Consider the following 23,082-nt stretch of genomic DNA (forward strand, 5'->3'; position numbering starts at 1 on the left):
CTGCTAAGATTTCTAGAAAAAGTTGGTCAAGCAGATTACTGTAAAAGTGTAAAATAAAAAGGATTTTTATACAGATTTCTGGTGACTTCTGTATTCTCATAAAGTCACAAACACAAAGCCGTTATCACACTCACTTTCCCTTTGCATACCAGTGCTTTATCCCTCTGTGTGTGTGTGTGTATTGTGGGGGGTGGCCGTCACACTGGAACAGACAGTCGTCCAGTCAAGCAGCCTTGGTGCCACGGTGGTATGTCGAGTGTTTATAAGGCGAGGTGACCCGATGTGACCGTTGACCCCGACACAACTAGGGTAGCAGTGGATTGGGTCACATGCACTAACACCACTTTATGCTAATGGATAACAGGACGGAGAGAGACAAGGACACGACCTTAGAGACTTTTTGACCAAATTGTCTTTCAGACTTTAAAGGGCCATTTCAATGTTTTTTATTTAATAACTGCATTACTAGTTTTTCTTCTTTTCTATTTACAAACATTGTTTTTGTGTGCATTTTATAATGTAAAGCACTTTGTGCTACTTGTGTATAAACAGCTTTATAAATAGAATTTGATTTGATTTTGAATCTATTGCATATATCAGTTTTATATATATGTTTTCATTAGAGTAACTAACATAAGCAGATTTTTCTCAGAAATTTCATCTTTAATTTCATGATCCAGACTTTACTAATAAATACCGAGAAAGACGTCATTCTTAGATACTTTGATGACATCTGTTTGTAATGAAGAAATTAAAAAAATTCTAGCTCTTCTTCCATATTTTGCCAAAGAAGCTAACCTGGTTTTTTTTTGTTAGACTAAGAAAATTTTACAAACTGTTTTACAGTGGCTAGAAGTTATCTGGGATAGACATGTCTTAATTTGTCTTGTGTATATTTTGTGCTGCATGTTGAATAAGCACATTTCCACCATTTATACAGTTTAATTTGATGGAAAACTTGCTTTCCAGAGATGGACTTTGAAGCTGCAGTAGACAGACAAAAATAAGTAGAAGAAGACATATATTAAAACTGTTACGCTCGTCTTGTTTTTCTCTGTCCTGCCATCAGACATTTGCATACATTTCATATGAGGTAATTGTTGGTTAGCAATGATTGGCCTTCAACCCCATTGTCCTGGGTGAGGGTCCGAAGTTTAGGTCTGTTATCCATCAGTTATGCATCGGTTTTCATCAAATTCTTATAGATTTAGTGGGAATGCTGCAGATCTTACTTGGACCACATGTGAAAAATGTGTAGAAACCTTCATTACTGCAGTGCATTAGTGAGAATGTCTTTATTCTTAATTTTTCTCATTAGTACATGGGTAGTGGGCATCCAGTAACACTCTTAACCAGTCAGAAACATTCAGCATTTTTAACTCACATAGTGCCTAAAACAACAGACTTCCTTCCTTTAAGTACTTCTGGGGAAGGACAGTAATCAGTCTTTGGTTTCAGGTATAAATTTTGATGTTGTGTCAGACATTAATTCTGTAACAATGCAAATCCCACATTGTTTACCGTTTGCTTCTTATTTTAAGATTAAAACTGTAACTATTTGACTGATCGTTCACTTGTCCTTTGTTAATACCCGTCACTCCAAGCTATTCATGGTCCAACCTTCCTGTTCCTTGACATTTTGCAGCTCTTTCTGTTCTCTGCTGTTCCTTTAATCAAACTTATCTCGACACGTCTGAGATGGATTTTACTGTAGTTAAACAGTTCTGTAAGATGCTGGATAAAAAATACAGTGATTGAGCCACTGAAACACTGACTTCTCAGTTGTGCCATCCAGTCAGTTTTACCCTAATATCAGATTTCTGGCATATTGTTCCTTTTCATTTATTTATTTTATGTCCTTCTCTTAGACTTACTATACTTCGCCTGTCCCTTCTTTCCATCTCCATTTCTCTCCTCCCTCCTCTTCTGTCATTACATCATCTGTCCTCAGTGTGGTTGGGGTTTAGTTGGAGCGCTGCAGCTAAATTAAACCATCCCGATTTATTTTCGCCCTCCTTTGATCCGTCCTTGTTAGAGCCGCCTGCCGCAGTGCCACAGGGCCACGGGACCTGCCAGCCTCCACTTTATAAACCCTCAGTGCGTAAAATAAAACACACTCAGCATGTGGACAAAGTCAGCAATAAAGGCTGGGTGTGAAAGCTGAGTGAATTAAACAACGCAGATTCTGTTGAGTCCCACAGTGCAGTTAGTGGTAATGACGGATACAGTGTGCTGTGTGTTTTTGAAGGCGACAAGAGGATTGTTGAGTTGGTGTGAAAATTCACAGCTAAACTGTGAAAACTGAGTTGAGTCATAACCTGCGATCGGTGAAAGCACTGAGATGGTTTATCTGTAAAACATTAACTTTCCAACTCTGATATTTAACCATGCTAGCTGCACAAATACTCTGATAGCATTGTGCATCAATCTTTCCAGGCCTAAGTATCAAGGATAATTATTAGGTCCATTATCATAAATATTAGAATGAACAAAGCCTCTCTGGGACAGGTGGAGGATTAAAAGACAAAAAGAATGAATGCCATGAAATATTCTAAGTACTGTTTAATTATTTAGCTAGTATAACAAAAAGCTCTATTTTTAAACAACATAGCAAATTGAAATACTAAAATCTACCATGTAGAGTCTAAAGCTAATATTTGTTTTATATAAGCCTGAAGAATTGCTGGTTTTTGACAAAAGCTGTTGCACTAGTTGTGACTATTAATGAAAGTAATGCGAAAATTCAGTTAGCAAACTTTATTTATGTTTAACTTCCATTACAAAACATCAGTCAGTAAACAAAATCTGGAGAACAATGCATGTCATCAGAATACTAAAGCTATGTTAAGCTAAACTGTGGGACTAGAAGTGTAGAAAACTAATCTCAGATCAGATTAGTTGCTCTTGCAGATCAGCACTGCAGTTAATGCTAAATGAATGAACTAAAATGCACAAAAGGTGAAGGTGAAAAATAAGCAGAAGTTATAATTTCTTGAAGACTGGTAAAAGATTTGAATGCACAAACTGATAATATCTGCAGGGTTCTATGTGGCATTTTTTAATAGGGAGGTAATGCATTCAAGCATTGCCTCAATTGTGCAAGTGTAGACGCTGTGCAAGAAAATGAATGGTTTAACACATGACATTAAATATGTTTAGTTTAGAGAAGAGTTCTTGTTACAAAGATGCAATGGCCAATTAAAAAAGTACGGGTAAAACCAGTATAAAATGTTATAATGGAGAATTCTTTCACATTTTTACAATACATTTTTATGGGTTTAACAGTGTGTAGTTAACTTTGATCATCATGCTAATTTTAATCTCTGAGCTGAGTTGATTGTGTTATAAAATGTATCATATTTGTCTGTAATTATCCTTTTATTGCTTCTAGACAGAACTGAAGGAAATAAACTACTTCAGGCTCTGAGTACACGGAAAGTCCTGAGCAGGATAAAGATTAATTGTTGGTTTTGCTCTTCGGTGTTCATATTATGAAAAAAAGGTGAATTCATTCAGAAAATGTGTTGCATTCACATCAGGATTGCAAAGTTAATCATTATACGGAACAATTAAAAAGCTAATGGCTAATTAAATTTAGGTTCAGTTTCCCTGAACATTGGGATTTGGTGTCTGTGAGTCATCTGCATTGGTCTGACTCACAGCTATTCTTATTAAGTGTTACTTCAGGTATTTTGGGAGCTTTTAAGAAAAACAGAAACATAGCATTCTTGTTAATAATTGCAACAAAACCTGGCATGAAGTAAGGAATAAATTAATTCCATACGTATGTGGTGGTTAAAGTTCTACAACTTTCAGTCTTTATATGAGGTAACAGAATTATATGACATTTTAATTACCACAGGGAGAAATAACATACAGAGAAAAGGATGGGAAAGTAAAAATGGGAATGCAATCAAGGTTAAAGTTGAGGTTTTTACAAATGTTGGAGAAAAATGACATTAACAGATCAATGTTCTTGCCTCCTGCAGGAAGGGAAAGCAGACTGTAAACAGGAGAAATGTCCGCTGGTCTCTGAAGACTGTGCTCTGGTGGTGAAGCAGACCGGTGCCTGCTGTGAGAGGTGTAAAGGTAAGACAGACAGGTGGACAGACGGACAGAGGACGCCTGTGTTGCTTTGTTTTTGATCATGTATATCAAAAGTCACAACAGTAATAATGAACCTCAGATGGTTTATTGCAGGGCTGTGGTAGCTGCAGCTGCACAGCACTAATGGGGAACTGTAATAATGCAGAAACATAAAGATGCAAACCAAAGTCTCTCGGGGCACACACACACACACACACACACCATTTTAATGTACTGTATCTAAACAGACGGGCCTAAATATGACCTGTGGGAGTACATTTTAGATTATTTACCTCACGTAAAGACACGTACACACTGCTGCAGTGTGTGGAGACAGCTTGGCTGCCGAAGGGGTTCACCGTTAGGTTTATGGAGAACAGAAATACAGTTGCTTTATGGGCCAGACACTTCTCAATATATCCTCATTCCTCATCATCCTCATCTGTGACAGCTTTTAGTAACTCTTACACATGCAGGGGTTCATATTCATTTATACCTCTGAAGTCCACATGAGCAACTTCCTCCTGATTCTTTGTCCAAAACTAAACCCTGAAGTCTCTATATTGTTTTACCAGGAAACAGTTATTAGGCATAAAGTGGAAATTTATTTATTTCCATGTCTCATTTCAGTATTTTCTCATATTTACAGGTGCTAATGCAGCATATTCCCCAAATGCCTGCAAGTAAAACAGATTTATATGTATACCGACTTAAACTGAGGCACCATGCTGAAATGTTCCTGGTCCTAACCGTAAATTTAAACACCTTTTGCACACTGTTGAAAGCATGAACTAACTTATACAATTATGCACCCTTTATCACTAAGCTCTTTGTCTCACATCTAAGCTTCTCCCCGCAAATAAGGGAGGAAGAGTCAGGAGGATGGAGGAGCTGAAACTGCCAAATGAGAAATCCTCATGCCCCTTCGTGTCAGCTCAAAGTGATGTGAAAATGTTGAGGTGCTGGATTTATTCACCACCTAACTTAATATAAGACTTCCTTATAGGATACACCTGCGTTTCCTTGGTCCTCAATGAGTATTTAAAGGTTTGAAAAATCCTTGAGGATGGCAAAAGTGGAATGATTTACAAGTCTTAAAAGTACTGAAAATGTGTAGGAGCATAAGTTAGTGTAATGAAACGCAACCCGTTACAAGAACCAGATGATCTGAACTGGACGTGAGTTTGGACATGAAAGCAGTAAGCACCATGGCTGCCGGGAACAGGCGGAGATTACTGTTAATCCATCTGTTGATCATTTTCATCTTTTAAAGGACCACATCAGTGTCTGCACATTTATTTCCTTTTACTTTAGTGCTAGTTGAAATCAATTAATTAGTTTTTGAAACTGTAATTATCTAGTATGACAGTGCAGGTTAAAGCAGATTGTAAAAATCTCAGTGATCATACAACTTCTATGTACAGTTATGTTAAACTTCAAAAGTAATCTGTCTTGGTAATTTAGGATCATTTAATGAGATGATACAAAAATGGTCACCAAATAACAAAAAAGGATGCAAAAGCAAATGTTTTAGTTTTACTCTAACTTTGTTATCTCCAACAAATAACACAAAGGTTTCAGTATTTTACTTTGGCTTTTAGTTGAACTAGCTGCTGAACAGGCAGCATTCAGTAGTTATTAAAGAAGCCACATCATCTGCACTGGCTTCCATGTTCAAACTCTTAAATGAACCATAAAGTCTTCAAGAAGTCTCGACTTTTCAGAGGATGTGCTCTCTGTCTCTCTTTGTGCTGATGTGGCTCCATGGCAATATAAAAACACAGACACCTACCTCCCAGCTCTCAGCAGGGGCGCGGCCATTTTGTTTGCAGTTCGCCGTTTTACAACACAGCACTTCGTTAAGAGAGATGGAATATGCTCTGCTCGGACATGGAAAGCCCCTTCTCGCTACAGCAGCCAGTATTAGTTTGTTATTGTGTGGTCAGCTTGTGGTCGCTGTGACCAAATTTAGGACCCCTCTGTGTCTTTGCTTTGGAAAACACACCAGCTTTTACATGTCATATCGCTATTTTTTCACTTCGATATGAAATCATACTCGTAGTTAAAGAGAATTATACCCAGATGACATCAGTTTATTGGGACGACATAAAAACTGCCTCTATTAACAAGTTTATAAAACCAGTGGTGCAACAAAAGTGCAATTCTAATGGATTATTAGGAAAACTACATACTATTTAAAAATGTTTAGAATAGCATAGGCACCAAGTGCATTGATTTCAGTGCTTCCTATTTATGAGATAGATAGATAGATAGATAGATAGATAGATAGATAGATAGATAGATAGATAGATAGATAGATAGATAGATAGATAGATAGATAGATAGATAGATAGATAGATAGATAGATAGATAGATAGATAGATAGATAGATAGATAGATAGATAGATAGATAGATAGATAGACATTAGAAATTATTATGGTAGATTTTTTTATGATGGATATTTGGCTTGAAATTAGATTATTTCTGTGATAAAACTTTATTTTCCATTTTCAAATCATATGTTGGGGGCCTGTTTGTGGATGGGTTAGCATGTCGATCAATAAATAAAGCAAACTTCTTTTGCTGCAACTTATTCTCTACTATGTAAACCTGACTATCATCCACAAGTGTGCAAGTATGACTGTCAGTCTGATCCAAGAGAATATGAAACACAAACACGTAACCTTACAATACAACTTCACATTTATCCAGATATTGATAAATATCTCTTGCCTGTACGGATGAGTGTATGAGCAGGATCCAAACCTCTCTGGGATCTCTTGCTATCTAACCTCATCTTGGTTTTTTCTACAATACTCTACATCTTCCTGCAGCAGTGATACAGAATCAGATGGATTAGTTTACGGAGAGGAAAGTAGATCAATGGCTGTGATTGGGTTTCACTTTATGGAAAGAAAAACATCGATCTGATGCTGTTTACTGTAAATGGGATGAAATGAATAGGCTCTTCATTGAGTGTTGAGTCGACAGTTGTTGACAGCTAAGTTACAAAGAAGCTCTAACATGAGGTCCCTCCTGATGTTTCTGTCCCTTTGTTTTGCAGCATTAAGACGCCCTTTTTATGAATAAAGTAGAGGTGGTTGTCTAGTCCTTCAGTATTGGTATTTGAGACTACTTAGATAACTAGGTGATCACTACTGCTTGAAATAATATATCCTGAATGAAACTGCATGATGTGACTCTCTTCCTCTCTCTCTTTCAGGCTGCTTGTTAGATGGACAATCCTATAACAGCTCAGTATCCTGGACCAGCTCAACCAAACCCTGCATAACCAGACGCTGTCAGGTGTGTGAGTGAGACATATCTCCCATAGTTGCCAGCAGAGGAGAGGTGACACACAACCGTGGTCATATTAAAACGTCTGACCTCAAACATATAAAACACTGAGATATGCTGGTATTTAAGAAAGGCTAAGATAAAGGGAGGAGTTAAGGATGGAGAAGAAGAACAACAGTGTTTGAGATGAGCTGATATCAAAAGTATGACTGACAGAGAAAAAGAGGTGGAGAATTAAAGGTGAGGCAACGATTTGAAAGTAAGAAAAAGAAGAAATGTGGGATATAAAAAGGAAACAGTACAAAACAGGAGAAATGGAAAGACAGAATTTGGGTAAGATGGAAAACACAGTGTTAGGAAAATACTAGAACTGAGAGATGTTAAAATACAGAAATATCACATGAGAAGAAAAGTATGGCGTAATATGAAAAGCACAAAGGGTTAACATAACATATAAATCCATTATGTTGCTCCTGGTTATGACAGGAAGGTGTGATCACTGAGGCGGAGGTGCAATGTGTCATCCACTGTAAGAACCCTAAAATCCATCCAAAGAAGTGTTGCCCCACCTGCCCCAGTAAGTAACCATGGTAAAATGCATGTGTGCATTCAGAAGTGAAGATAAACTGAATGATGTTTTTTTTTTTTTACGTGACTTCTCTCCTTTCAGGTTGTATCTTTGAGGGTCGACCATATAAGGAGAAGGAGGAGTTCAGTCCAGAAGGCAAACCATGCATCAAGTGCATGTGCACAGTGAGTATACAGAGCATTTGCATTCTCACCTCTAAGCGGGGACTCTGTCCCACAAACCAGTTAACTTTGGAGTCTCATGGGGGTCACAAAATGTGCAGATGGAACAACATCCTCCTTTGTGCTTTTTTTTCCTCTCTCAATTTTACCTCTATGTGTCTTGCTATCCTTTCCTCCCCCTTACACAAATAAGCCTTACAGGTATGTCCATAAACACATGCAAGCATTAATGTGTTAACACCTAGTTGGGACGCCTTTTTAGCTTTTTAACAAATACACATATATATTTTTTTTCAGTTTCCTCTGCTGATTTACTGAGTTAGCTGAGTTACTGATTGGCCTGAACTACCTAAACCACTTGTGTGGGGTGTAGACTCTGTCTCATGCTACTACTAGAGTGAAAGCATCACCAGCATTCAAAAGTGACCAAAACATCAGCCAGAAAGCAAAAGAACTGAGAAATGGTCTGTGCTCACCATCTGCAGAACCACTCCTATATTGGAGGTGTCTTGCTAATTGCCTATAATTTCTGCCTGTTGTCTTTTCCATTTGCACAACAGCATGTGAAATTGATTGTTAATCAGTGCTAAGTGGACAGTTTGATTTCACCGAAGTGTGATTGGCTTGGAGTTACATTGTGCTGTTTAAGTGTTTCCTTTATCTTTTTTTTAGCAGTGTAGTAATGAAATCACACAAATTCCTTCAGATGTTTTTGACTATGATCCAAATCAGTTGGTCTGAGATCTGCAGAGTGTAAGCAATGAAAATGTAATCATGACATATATTATATCCCAAATTAAGCCAAATAGACTTATTAACACTAAACAATATGAATTTTTAACTAAAAAAACTTTAGCTCCTCATAGTTCTTAAAAATGGTTACCAACTGTTGAAATGAAACCTTCTGATACTAACAATAAAAAATGAAGAGTGGATACAGAACCTTTTAAGTACCTAACAGCTGGTCTTAAACCTCTTACATCTTGAGTCCCACGGGGTTTTATCCTCTGATCCTTACATTTTCTGGCTGTACACTTAGATGCACTTAAAGGGTGCCTAAAATGTATAGCAAATACTCAAAAAATATTATTAAAGATATTGATCCAGGTCAACTTCAAGAAGCCAAAAGAACATAAATCATGAAGCACATGTTGACATAGACCGATTCCAGTAAATGTTAAAGATCTACACATTAAGAAAACCAAGTTAGTTACTGGGTTGGTGCATTAAGGACTAAACAAGTGGTAGAGTAAAAGGACATATGTGCAATAGCTGAAAGCTCTTTAAATTCCACATGTACATGTTAGAAAAATCTTGGTGATGTTTTTTTAAAAAAAAGAAATATGTTTATTATTTTGTAAATCTTTTTTTAAGATCTCATCTTGAATTGGCCTGTTGTCCTTTTCTGGACACATTCTGGTCAACAAAGGCTCTTCAAAGCTGATTTGTGAATATTTATATTGTTGTCTTTGTATGTGGATTGTTTGTTGTGAATGATATATTTACTAAACAATGACTAATTGAATAGATTTTAGTAAAATCAATAAATTAGGAACTATGATTTACTGTAACATATGTAAACATATTGGCATCGTGTCAGCACATAAATGTAACAAAACTTTTCTTGATCTTTTTCCAGCAGTTTGTACATGTTGGTTATTGAGTTGTGTTGATGTTCCAGGGAAGGCGGACTCTCTGCATGAAGGAAGTGTGTCCTGTGCTCTCCTGCCCTGCCCACCTCAGCCATACCTTACCTGGACAGTGCTGTCCCAGATGTATAGGTAAGGACAGATCCTGGAAATTAATGTAAAGCCACAATATATAAATACAGTAATTTAAGCTTCTGTTGTTTGTTTTGTCACTACCATACTACTGTGGCTAACAGGGAGATACAACTACTATGTCAGTTTCTCTCTACTTTCATAACCATAAAGTTGTTTTCCTGAACATCTGAATCTGAATATATGTTTGAATGGCTTAAGTTTAAAACAACCCAAGTATTGTTTTTTTTTTTTCTCTATTTCTTACCTTTGACTTTTTTCTACTTCCAGGCCAGAGGAAGGTGTTTGATTTGTCTTTAGGAAGCTGTCTATTCCACAGTGAGGTCTATGAGAATGGCACTTCTTTCATACATGACAACTGTACCACCTGCACCTGCAAGGTATATGCCTGGATATCAAACTTTCTGTCTCAAAGGGAAAAAAAAGTTTGTTCTTATATTCATTTTTATATTGTGATTTACTTGGTTATTCATATTTTATAATATATTTTGAATCTCAGGATTCAACTGTTGTGTGCAAAAAGCAATGCTCTCAGACTGGTAGTTGCCAAGGAGACCACTGCTGTGATGACTGTCTATCGTACGTGGAGGTGGAGGAAGTAAAGTACTGCAGAGTCCGGAACAAGATCTACAGGGTGAGGGATGGATGGATGGATGGATGGATGGATGATGAGTAGAATTAATAAATAACTCGGCAAAGTGTTTAATGGATGATGACTGGGTTAGAAAATAGTAGACACAAGGATGAGCTTAAAGATAGTATTGAATAATTAATAAAAAAAAAAATCTCACCCAAAGACATGATCATAAATGGATGAAGGGAAAGTTTGATGGAAAAAATGAATAATGATCATATTGGATAAACTGAATTACTGATGAACAGATTGAGTAGATGGATAATGAAGAATCAATAGCTGACTGAATGGATGGATGGAAGAACGATAGATGGATGGATGATTGGTTGAATAATGGAGAAATGGCTGGACAGATGTGTGGAAAATAGATAAATTGATGAAATGATGATACTGTTAGGACAGTGAGAGGGATGGATGGATGGACGGACGGAAAGACGGATGGATGGATGGACAGCAGTAAAACACATGGATGTTTGTATAATCCTCTTTTATCTTCCTTCCTGCAGGAAGGGGACATGTGGTCATCGGTGAACTGCACTCTCTGTGCCTGTGTCAATGGCAGCATCTCGTGCCGACCCAAACAATGTGTTCCAATAACCAGCTGCCCCTCGGTGAGTGACAATAGCTTACCTCCACCTGCAGGGTCCACATCTGGACACTCCACCTAATCTGCTTTCCTCTTTCTTCATACCTTATCTGAAGGTTCTGCCATGACTACCTAATTTCTGTCTGAACTGAACCTCATCTTTAATCTAAAACTGCTAAAACTGCTTGATCCTGTTTTTTACAATGTATTTTTCTATAAAATATGTTTGTGTTAAAAAAAACTTAAATATTTTCAATAAGTTTATGTATTCCGTTTGTACAGTTCCGGTAATTTTAAGAAGTGAGTATAACTTAATACAGCCTCAACAGGGGGCCATTGTTTCCATTGGAGATTTCACATACAGCCGAGCATGCTGTGAGCTGTAAAACTCTGGGAACTGCTGGCATAAAAACGGTTTGTGCTGCGCTCACCTGTCGCAGAGGTCGCTCTGAAGTCATCTGTCGGTTGGTGGGTGATGGAGTGGATTCCTTGCATACCATCGGCTGGTGGCGGTCACGCTGTCAAAGCTGGTGTCAGTGTTAGTCCAAGTTCACACGCTTCCAGCGGTTACAACAAGCCCTCACCTGTCGTTTGCAGTCAGAGCAGGCGACTGAAGAGTGATGCTGGTGGTCTGCAGGGAGTTTTGCCCCCAGTGAAAATAATTTGTTGTGTCAGTCTTTGAATTTAATTACATTTCAGCATATTCTTGTTTAGGTTTGGACATCCTTTTTCATTTATGACACTTTCCTGGAAGGATCACAGAAGACCAGATGTCTGTGATTATAATTATTATTTTTGAGATGGGAACTTTTTTTGTCTCAATTTGGGGTATTTATTACTAATTTAGTACTTTCAGAAAGGACTTTGTGCATAGTGTTGAATAGGCCCTTTCAGGCAAATTACAAAGATTAAAAGATTAAATCAAACTAATCAAACTTTGACCTACTTCACACCACAAGAAAAAATATCACCACTAGGGATAGACAACACAAACTTTCAATATGATACTATTAATTTATGGTACTTTTTCATGCATATTAATACCAATACCGATACTTTTTGCCCCTTAAAGGAAAATCCCATCATATTTATTAATATCTTTATTGCAAAGGTTTTATGAATATAAATAAACCTAATGAAGATAAATTCTTTAAAGAAATGCTTATAAAATTATAATGAATATGCCAATAAGTAAATTAAATGAAAATGATATGAAAATAAATTTATTTCAAATAATGACAAAAATTTGACTACAGATCAGTATAAATTAATTAAACTTCTTAGAGCCTAAGAACCTCCATTAAACTAGTATATCATTAAAATGAAACATCCTTAACACCAACACTAGCAACAGCATCATCATCGTCATCATCATGACATCAGACAGGCTACCATAATCATGTGACATGGAAGATGTGGAAGGAATACACCAGGGCTGGTTTTTGCACAAAATTTCAGAAATGAAAAGAAAATTTAATGTAACTGCACAGTGGAATTAAAAAAAGTATTGAAATGGGTATTTTATCTGGCAGATATCAACATATACATTACAGAGTAACAATACACCCATCCTCAGCGGGAACATTTCTCTGCAGACTACATCCCCAAAGCTTCTGCAGATGCACAAGTACTTGTTTTAGTTTCCCACTGCCACATGGGGGCAGCTCCTAAAATATAAAATCAGATGAAACTTAGGATCCTTTCGGTTTTGTGTTTTTTTGTTGTTGGTTTTTGCTCTGAAACGGGAGAGCTTATTAGCTTTTGTGCTCGCATGGTAGCAATTTCTGGCACTTTATCCTGTTATGAAATTTGTTGTGGCCAAAGTGGGTCCTTTCTGGTTTAAGTTCATTTTCAGCCAGTCAGCATTCAATCAATGCATAGCATTCAATAGTATGTCTCTGCAGACAACAAGAGCTGGAGGTTCAGACCTGCAGTTCTGGACCAGCATTTTCTGACCCCTAATGTGTTAGCCAGAGTGCCACCTTCTGGATGACTGTAGAACTGCAGCTGAATTTCTGGACCAGCAGGTTGTCCAGACCTTGAATGTTTTCAAGACAGAGCCACTTACAAAACAAGTATTAAGTCAGCATTCCACTCAATTACTACTCGTTGTCAAAGTTACGCTTATAAAGCTTTATTAAAAGTTGAAATTGTTAAAGTTAAAGTTTTATTACACCCAAATAAAGGAAACATGAAGCTTCTAACCAAAAAATTCCCCTCTGGGGATCAATACTTTGGATTGTGATGAAGTTAAAAGTCTCATCTAACAACAGCATTGAAGGTTTATTACAGCATCAATTCTAACAGTTTAAAGGTTTATTACACCAAACTACTAAATGTTAACAATTCATTGAAGGTTCGCTTCATCTAAATATCTTTTCCTTAAACTTAATTACACAGACAAATGTTTTTTTTTGTGTTTAAATTTAGCATTCACACTTCGATTGGTAGCAGGAAAGGCAGGTAGCTCTGAGTTTCCAAACCTTTACTTTGTTTTTTGGGTGTTTTTGGTTGTTTTTGTCATGTGTCTTCAATTACTGATGAAGGCTTCTGTGGTGCGTTTCTTCAGAACAGAAGCTTCTTTCATTAATTACATTCATAGATTAATGTTTGACAAACTTTTTAGACTATCAAGCTAAATAGTGTCAAATCATTTAATTAAAAAGTTATTTTCTTTGTTCAATTCAAGAAAAAACTAAATAGCCTAGTTTGATTCATGGTCAATACTTACTCTCCATTTGTCAACCATACTGGTTTGCAATAATAATAATAACAATAAAAAAAAAAAAAAGGTCCAGAAGTTTAGGACTAGAACAACAGGTCTCAATCTCAGGCTCTCCTGGTCTGGAGATGCATGGTCCTTGTTGCATCGCTTCCGAGGATCTTAGGTTGATAACTTTTTGGAAGACTGTACATCTGTCCATCTGCACTGAAAACTTACCCAGAATCCTTCAGTCTGTAGGCACTGAGAACTATGTGAGATTAAATAAGCTGTAAGAGGAATACATTGAGTGGCAGAGTAGAGCATTAGGTAAATACAATGAATGATTACTGGCTCATTTTATTCATTATTAGATATAACTTATTCTAGACCCTCACAATTACCACATTTTGACCTCAGCCAGCAAGACACATTTATAGTGCAATAGTGTAGGGTATCGCATCAACAGATATGTCATGGCCTGACTATGTGTGTGTACCACATACATGCATATAGAGAGAAAACACAACACACACATGCTGGATTTAGCTGATTAGTTTACACCCTCTGCAGCTCCCCAAAGGTTTTGAACATGGTAAAATAAGAAGCTAAAGGTAGAGAACAATGTATCTGTAAATAAACACACCACCACACACATCTAGTGGATGATAAGGGACGTTTGAGAGGGATTACTTCAGTTCAGTAAATCAGTCTTTTGTCTTCTTTAATATGTCCTTCATAGAAATGTAGACAAAACAAAGGACAGCTTTGTATTTTAATTATAAAATGGGTTGCAGTCATGGGGGTGTGCTCTTTAAGACTAAAGTGAGAAATAAATTGTAGCATGTAAAGGTGTGTTAGAGAGCAGAGGCCTGTTTGATTTGTACAACTCTGCAAAGTAATCACAGCATGGGCTACAACATTGTCAGTGATTGATTGCTTGCATTTGCCTCAACATGTTGCTAAAACTGGTGGAGTTTTTTAAGTGAAGACAACTTGGCAGGAACAAAACATCATTAAATGTGAGCTACAGTAGGCACAACTCCAGTTTGTGTAGATCCCCATCCCTCTGTAGCACATAAATACATGAAAGCTTGATACAGACAACACATGCATCCATGGTAGCAGAGATGATATCAAAGGATGAAATCTGACACACTGCCTATGCTGTAGGCTTGGTGGGACTCCCGTTAACTCCTTCCATGCACTATTAATTGAGCCTTACATATCCATGCACAACCCTGAACTTTACTATTTTATATAAATAAATTACTTAAACCTGCTGTGGATGATATACCTTGCATTTGCAGGCAACAGTGAAAAAAATTAACTAGCTTAAATCCCTACTAGCACACCTGTCCTAAGTTATCATGACTGTGGCTCCGTCACAGAGGTCATCACAGCCCACATCACCCTTCTGAACACACACACATGCACACACACTCTCCCATGCCGTCATCCTCCGGTCAGCAGCAGGTCAGCAGAGTGTGTGGGTCCTCTTTGGAGACATTGTGTCTCCAAACAGCCTTTTGTCTTTGTCGCATTTGAGTGACAGCAAAGAAGAGGTTCCCTATATTTAGGCCCCTGAAAACCAATCTCTGTCACTGTGTGTGTTTGACTGAGTGTGTGTGTGTGTGTGTGTCCTTGGTCTGACCAAAGGCAGCCCTCTTCAAAGACTGAGAGTGCCCTTTGTGCAGAGGTTAAAACTCTGGAGTGTATATTGAGCGTACAGAAAAGGTCTCCATGTGATGACAGATGAGTGGGTTGTGTGTGGGTGAATCTGTGTGTGTGTGAGGAAGACAGAGGAAAAGTGTGTCTGTATTTAAGAGGATCGTTTTCATTTTGGCTGGTCCTGGGTTACAAAGGGTGTTAAAAGTTGGAAGCAGTTTAATGTTGTGGTTTCAATATTTAGATGTGACGGTTAAAATCAAAATCAGTGAGGGTCCTCACCAAGATAGAAGTACAAATGTGTGTGTGTGTGTGTGCACTAATGAAGGGCTTCCCTGGGGCAACAAAAACTCAGTGTGTGAAAGAGTCCTCTGATCTGCTCTTCTAATGGAGGCTGAAGCATACTGTACACACACATACAGAGACATGGTGGGTCCTATTACACAGACAGAGTTCAGCAGTTGAAGTTTGAGTATTTATATTTCTGGCTGTCCTGGTTGACTATAAACATCATCACACCTTTAATCACAAATTATTAATGAAAACTGTTGAAAATTATAAATAAAAATAGTTGCTCATGAGCTACTTCGTCAGTTTTAGCCAAGATATCAATACATTTCTAATCAATATCTAACATAAAAGACAAAAAAAGAAGAAAGCACATCCCAGAATAACCACGTTTGATAAATTAATGAGTAATTTTTCTTTGCAGTGCAAACACGCACTGACCTCTGGTGATGTGTGTATTTGTTAGACATGTGGGGCTCCCTTGCTGCTTAAGCAATTCTGGATAACCTCCAGCCTGCTGTGTCATTTCAATGTCTGGCCATTCCACCTTTAATGGTGCTTTTGGTACCTATCATGGTAACCACGGGTAACAGGAAACAGTTTTCAATCATAGATGATCTGGACTATATTGATGTAATAATATCAGTACAAACAATAAAAAAAAAAACATGTAAAGATAATGACATTTTATATCATTATGGAGAAAATAAATTTTCAAAAATCCTGTTTTTATTCTTTTAGAATACGTTTTTTATATTGTCTCAGCATTGACAACACAACCTTTAGAGACTTAAAAAAATAAAAAGGCAGCTAACAGCCAGTTAGAGGGAGGGTTAGGGGGAACTTTGGGGTGAAAAAAACAAAAAACTGATGACTACTTATGTCTTAACTGCATGTCCTTCAACCTCCTTTTTGTTGTTTTCAAAACCATGTTTTTTATGGCTTTTCATCTTAATATTTACACTAATGTTAATTACTTATGGGTTAAGAACATGCATTGAAACTTAATTTAAACTTGGTTTGCTGAAGCACAGCCATCAAGTAACTGTCTAGTGACACAGAGCCAACTATCATTCAGGAGACTGGGGATGGTCTCCTATCTGATCCAGTCATGAATGCTTTATCGGACCTGCTCTGTCTGCAGAAGATATGAACATGATGCATGGAAGACAGCTTCAGCTGAAATACTTACAATGTCCTGCTGAGTGTCATGGAAATAAATAAATAAATAAATAAAAGACTAATCACAATTTGTTTACAAATGCACAAATATGTGCATATGCACAAAACTAGGGGGAGGTGGCCTTTCTGTGTGGAGTTTGCATGTTCTCCCATGTATGAGTGGATTGTCTCCGGGTACTCTGGCTTCCTCCCACCGTCCAAAGACATGCATGTTAGGTTAATTGGTCACTCTAAATTCTCCCTAGGAGTGATTGCTTGTCTCTCTGTATTGGCCCTGCGATGGACTGGTGACCTGTCCAGGTTGTACCCTGCCTCTCTCATGTTAAATACTGGGTTAGGCTCCAGCTTCCGTGACCCTTAATTGATGAAGCGGTACAGATAATGAATGAATGCATTAATAAAATCCTTTTTCATTCATGCCGATTTCACAGTTTACTGTGTTTGGTAACGTCTTCCCACATGGTTTAGTTTCTTTTAAATAAAACCAGCCCTCTGAGGGTTGTAATAGTTTTCTAGGCCTCGGCTCAAGAATTGCATACCTATAATGAAACGAGTATGTCTCTGCAACCACAAAGCTTATTTGAATACCTTTGGATTCATAGTTAAGGGACCACTTGTGAGATTTGTTAAGATGTGTAAATATAAGTATATGTGTAACTAGTGATGAATAAATGAAAATGGCTGTGGCTCTAAACCTCTATCAATTCAAAGTACAAAATGTGAACATTATCTCTGCAAAGGCCAACTCTGGTAAAGAAAAGCAGAACAAAAGATAAAGAGGTTTTAGTATAGACAGTTCAGGCAAGGTCTCCAAAATGGCCACTTTGGCTCAGTTTGGCACCATCTGCTCTCAAAGTTCCCAAATGGTGGTTTCAGGTTTTAAAAAGTTAAAATAAAATGTGCAAAAACATGTGAGCGGTGCCTGGAACAGGATATCTGAAATATTTATGTATATTTTATGGGCATATCGATATCAGATCAAAACTAGAAATATTGATTTATCCTATGAATAAAAACTGGGTTTAGTTACAGTTTGTTCAAGCAAGAAGGAAACGTTATCTAATTTTTTTCCCCTCACATTAACTTTTCTTATGTTTCTTTTATTCTCTCTTTGGTCTTTTCCTTCAGTTATTTCTCTTTTGTCTAACGTTTACATTATTTGAGATGGGAGTTTGAGATTGTAATTTCTTATCTGAACAAAGGTTTTAGATGCATCATATTTCATTTAGATTTTTCTTTTGTCTCTGATACTGCTAACAAAGTCTGCTCTCTGTCAAGTTTTTTATTTTTCTTTATCCCTCTTCATATTGAGACATCCTGCCATATTTTCTTAATCTGTTAAATCTCTCTGTGAGTCTTTTAATGCTGTGTTTCTGCTCTTTGTCACTCGCAGAATAAGATCCTGAACAGAACCGGCTGCTGTCCGGTTTGCACTGAAAGTGAGTAAGTCCATCTTATTGGAGTATCCTGTAATCTCTGTTATCCTGAAGGGGCCTTTTTACATGTCTAAAAATATAAAAAGTCTTGATAAACTATTTCTATTACTGTAAATTATATTTATGAAGGTAATTATAAGCTGAAATCTACCGTATCAGTCGTCCTTTTGAAAAGCAGTGAAAACAAACCTCAATCCAGCCTCTTTAGCTTCGGTTGAGTATTCCTCATGAATTTCAGTCCAGACTGTGGTTTGCCCTCAGGTCATTCTACTTTGGCTTTTGGTTTCAAACTGCTGAAAAAATCCCCCAGAATGGTCTATTTTAGGAATACAAATGCCCCATAAACCTCATATAAAGTTTAGCTTCAGCTGGTTAGGGAGACGTTTTACCACACCACAGATGCTGATCCCACTTCTGAGTCATATCAGTGCCACATATTTCATCATTTATCATAAATTAGCTTTTTGCTGCTGGCTGTCAGCTTTCAGTATGCATTTTTTTTTTTAGCTCTGTGGTTCAGGATGTCTCCTGAGACCTTCTGCTCTTCCTCTGTTGTTACTTCAAAGGTAAAATAGATTTAGTTCTTCTGAAACTTATTTAGTCTGTCTTTGTCTCTGTTCCTTTCCAGAACCGGGTGTGTGCACAGTCTTTGGCGACCCTCACTACAACACCTTCGATGGCAGAACCTTTAACTTTCAGGGAACCTGTCAATATGTGCTGACACGCGACTGTGGTGGCATCCCCTCTGGAGGGCAGGGAAGCAACGTCAACATCAACAGCCCTGACTCCAGCTTCACGGTGGGATGGGCTTTTTTTTTTATTTTTATAAATGCTTTATTTTTTGTTAAAAGCTATTTTTGCTTCTAAAACTTGTTTTCGTTTTAAATTCTATAATTACTTTAATTCCAGGTGTTGGTGAAGAATGATGCTCGGCGGACTCGCTCCTTCTCCTGGACTCAGGCCGTGGAGGTGAGGTTGGGCTCTCTGATCCTCAGCTTACACCAGCATTTAACGGTCCGGAGGAACGGTACCCGCATCGCCCTGCCATATCACGGCCCTGGGGTGCACATAGACCTGGATGGATACCTACTCAAGCTCACCACCATTGCAGGTCAGCATGTTTACCTTCATGAATACTTCCAGCATATTCAGCTACTTGTATTTAACTGTATCAAGAAGGTAGTACTGGCTCTAAACTGGCTAACATCCACCTGTAGGCCTGGAGATCACATGGGACGGTGACAGTTTTGTAGAAGTTGTAGCTGCTCCCCATCTTCGTGGACGCCTCTGTGGCCTTTGTGGCAACTATAATGGCCACAAACGGGATGACACCATGGGAGGTGATGGCCAGTTTAAATTCGATGTGGACGAGTTTGCCGAGTCGTGGCGGGTCGAGGGAAATGAAGTTTGCTCCCAGCAGCATCCACCTCACAGGCCGACATCCTTTCTGTGTCCGGGCAGTGTCAAAGTCAAACTTCGGGCCCACAGGGAATGCCAGAAGATAAAGTCATGGGAGTTTCAGAAATGCCATCGTGTGGTGGACTTTGGTTCTTTCTACAGGTGAGGACGAGGTGGTGTCCGCCGTTTGAAAAACACAAAAAGTACAACAACCTAACCTTTTGTTTGTTTGAAGGGACTTTTTTCTGTAAATTAACTTCAATATAAATTATCATAAAACATTTATTTTTATCCAGTTTTAGTGACTTTAAAACTAAGAAATCTAAATTTACACTTTTGAAAAAATGTAAAGATGTACATCATGTAGAGCCACATGTGGCTCTACATGATGTACATGATGATGATGATGATGATGTACATAAAAATTCTCCAAAGTTGGTTTAACTTCACCAAAAGTCTTCCTTCTGCAGGTCATGTGTAACAGACATGTGTGAGTGTCCAGTCCATAAAAACTGCTACTGTGAGTCCTTCATCGCTTACAGTCGAGCCTGTGAGAGGGAAGGAGTGCCAGTCCTGTGGAAGCCTGACAAAGTTTGCATGGGTTAGTGCCACCACTAAAACTGTCAATTCCTTGCAAAGTGAGCCATGAACACTGACTTTATTCATTCAGTGAAGACATCATTTTGGCTCAGCACAACCCTGTTGGGTTTCTGTAGGTATATGGAGAAGGCTACACATCAGGGTGAATCTGATCTGCCATTTAAATGGCTTGCAGACTCTACCGCTCAAGTGTACAGGCGTAGTATTGGTGCAAACCCAAACAATGAGCAACTGCCCTGTGTTGCATCATTTCTGACAGCTCTGACAACTGCCCAGTTTGTGTAAATTAACTACTTACATTGAATATTTTGCCAGATTCACATAATTTGGTGATTATCCTCTTCTCCTGTGCAATATTGAACCAAATGAATGTTTATGATGATACTCTGTTTATGAATTGCTGTAATTAGCAGTTAGTATTTATAATATTTGGTAATAGCACACTAAACATGATTCATTTGAGGAGAAAAATGTCACTTTTCACTAAAATCTTTATTTCTCAGCCTCTTACTAAACTATAAATATTTAATATGAACTCTTTGAGAGGTTAAGCCTTGTTCTTCGTTGTTAATGACAAATTTTTCCCTTTTTTTCATGAATTAAAAAACAAACATAAATAAATAAATAAATAAATCATCGTGTGTCTCATTTTGAGGCTTGAAATGGTGACACACATGAACCAGGTTTGTTCCATCCTGTCTTCATGACTTACATCCCAACTTCTTTTCTCTTTCTGCTTCCCCTGCCTCCTACCAGCCACCCAGTGTAAGCATGACGCTGTGTACGACACCTGCGGACCAGGATGCACTAAAACCTGCGACAACTGGAATGAGATTGGACCGTGTCACAAGCCTTGCGTGGCTGGCTGTCATTGCCCTGCCAACCTGGTGCTGTTCCAGGGACGCTGCATCAAACCCACAACCTGTCCCGGACGGTGACCTTTGTTGCCCAGGAGGGAGGTGGGCTAGGTTAGGGAGAGTCATCTGTTGTGTTCAATGTACGGGGCCAAACTAGCTGCAAAGCGTCAGATGCACCAAAGTACTCAGGGTCCATAACTTTGCAAAGAAACGCTTTGCAGTGACTTCAACTTCAGAGATACAAACTATGGTGAAGGACCGAAGGGAAGGTGGATCAGAGGTGGATTGTTGCCACGAGATTCAGCCTCGGATATCCTTGTGACTCTTGCCTCCAAGTGCTTTTACACCACCAGTCACCACCAATAAAATTGTGGCAGAAGGACTGAAATCCCAAGAGAAAACTCAGGGGCCCATCTGGAGATGAAGAACATTGAGGATGTTACCATGGATCCACAGGAAATGGTTTGGGCCAGAGGACTCCACTAGAGCCCACATGGTGCCTGTTTTTTTCTTGCAAACACACTAAAATGGGAAACTGGGCATCTGCATTTGGAATAGCAAGACTCAATGTCAAGAAACTCTCTGATGCTTCATATCAAGATGCCCTCATGATCTCTATTCCATTGTTTCATACTTTAAGCTAACCAGATTTATATGAGAGTCAAGATAGCTTTTATATTATTATTGCTCTAATTATTATTATTTGTCGTTGATATTGTTAATTTATATCAGTCAATGGACATGTTGTAGCAAGAGCAAGAATCATGAATTACTGCGATATGAATGATTTTAAGGGAAACAAAAGCTATTTATGTATTTGTTGTGTACTTTCGTGTTTCTGTTTGAAGAGAAATGCTCAAATGTGACTCAGTTGTTGCACCATCGCAGGGAAAAAGTACTGTATTGTATTGTTCTCCGTGTACAGGTTGTTGTGGATAATACAAAACTGAAAGTGTTCATGTAAACATATGTTTTACTTGACGATGATTATTTAAGACCAGCAATATAATCTTTTTTCTCAAAGTTTATTTTGGACTCCTGCCTCTACTCTTTGAACTCTTTTTTCTTTCTAACAGCCAATGCTAAAAGAAAAACCTGCATACATGATACAAAATTACGATAATTCTAGGGGAACTCTGAAAGAATCAGGAAGAAGAAGAAAAAATTAAATAGTAGTTTCAAGAAAAAACAAAAATTAGCAGTTTAATTTGTTCATTTGGAGTTGTTTATTTAAATGTATTGTCATGAAATAAATTTCTTTAATCTACTCCATTATTTATTGGCCAGGTCTTCTGATATCATTTAAACTTTTGCTGAGGAAACCGCAAAAGCAGCAGGGAAAACAAAAAGGAAAAATTACCTTAAATTAAGTGCTTTATATATTACAGGCTTTTCTTTTACAAACCTCTAGAGAAAACCTAATACAAAGGTAGATATATATGTACACAATATAAATACAGTACTGTACAATAATCAGCAAATAAATACTGCCAAAGTACCTGGAAGGGATGTAATGGTTCACTGGAATATTTGCTATTTAGGTATTCCTCGGAAAAAGTTCAGGCTTCATGAAGCACTTTTGTTCTTTTAACTGTCAAGGTGATCCAACACTGTTTAAGTAATGTTTAGGTCCGGTCCCTAGGGAGGACTCATCACTCCGTCAGACCTGTCACCACTGATTTTCAGTCCAGTTCTTTTGTCATTTGGCAAACTTCTGCCTTTTCTCCCCGTTTCCCTTCCTTTTAAGGACATACTGCACACTATGCAGAAACGAGCCAAGTTTACTGCTAACAGCTCTTTGTTGGTACAAAAATCCT

At 37.9% G+C, this 23,082-nt stretch overlaps 1 protein-coding gene across 1 annotated transcript in view; it reads left to right on the top strand.

Moving 5' to 3' along the window:
• The window catches only part of bmper (BMP binding endothelial regulator), a 35,699-nt gene extending 13,406 nt beyond the window's left edge, over window positions 1-22,293 (top strand). Inside the window, exons 3-16 of the mRNA XM_041987336.1 lie at window positions 3,990-4,089; window positions 7,311-7,393; window positions 7,871-7,961; window positions 8,055-8,137; window positions 9,816-9,915; window positions 10,186-10,295; window positions 10,415-10,549; window positions 11,056-11,160; window positions 18,368-18,413; window positions 19,039-19,208; window positions 19,320-19,521; window positions 19,628-19,970; window positions 20,279-20,409; window positions 21,165-22,293. Coding sequence (XP_041843270.1) covers window positions 3,990-4,089; window positions 7,311-7,393; window positions 7,871-7,961; window positions 8,055-8,137; window positions 9,816-9,915; window positions 10,186-10,295; window positions 10,415-10,549; window positions 11,056-11,160; window positions 18,368-18,413; window positions 19,039-19,208; window positions 19,320-19,521; window positions 19,628-19,970; window positions 20,279-20,409; window positions 21,165-21,346 — 1,881 coding nt within the window. The 3' untranslated portion in view covers window positions 21,347-22,293. The remainder of the gene's footprint in view (window positions 1-3,989; window positions 4,090-7,310; window positions 7,394-7,870; window positions 7,962-8,054; window positions 8,138-9,815; window positions 9,916-10,185; window positions 10,296-10,414; window positions 10,550-11,055; window positions 11,161-18,367; window positions 18,414-19,038; window positions 19,209-19,319; window positions 19,522-19,627; window positions 19,971-20,278; window positions 20,410-21,164) is intronic.
• Window positions 22,294-23,082: the final 789 nt, after the last annotated feature.

Source organism: Melanotaenia boesemani, chromosome 6, assembly GCF_017639745.1.
Source record: "Melanotaenia boesemani isolate fMelBoe1 chromosome 6, fMelBoe1.pri, whole genome shotgun sequence".
Classification (NCBI taxonomy): domain Eukaryota; kingdom Metazoa; phylum Chordata; class Actinopteri; order Atheriniformes; family Melanotaeniidae; genus Melanotaenia; species Melanotaenia boesemani.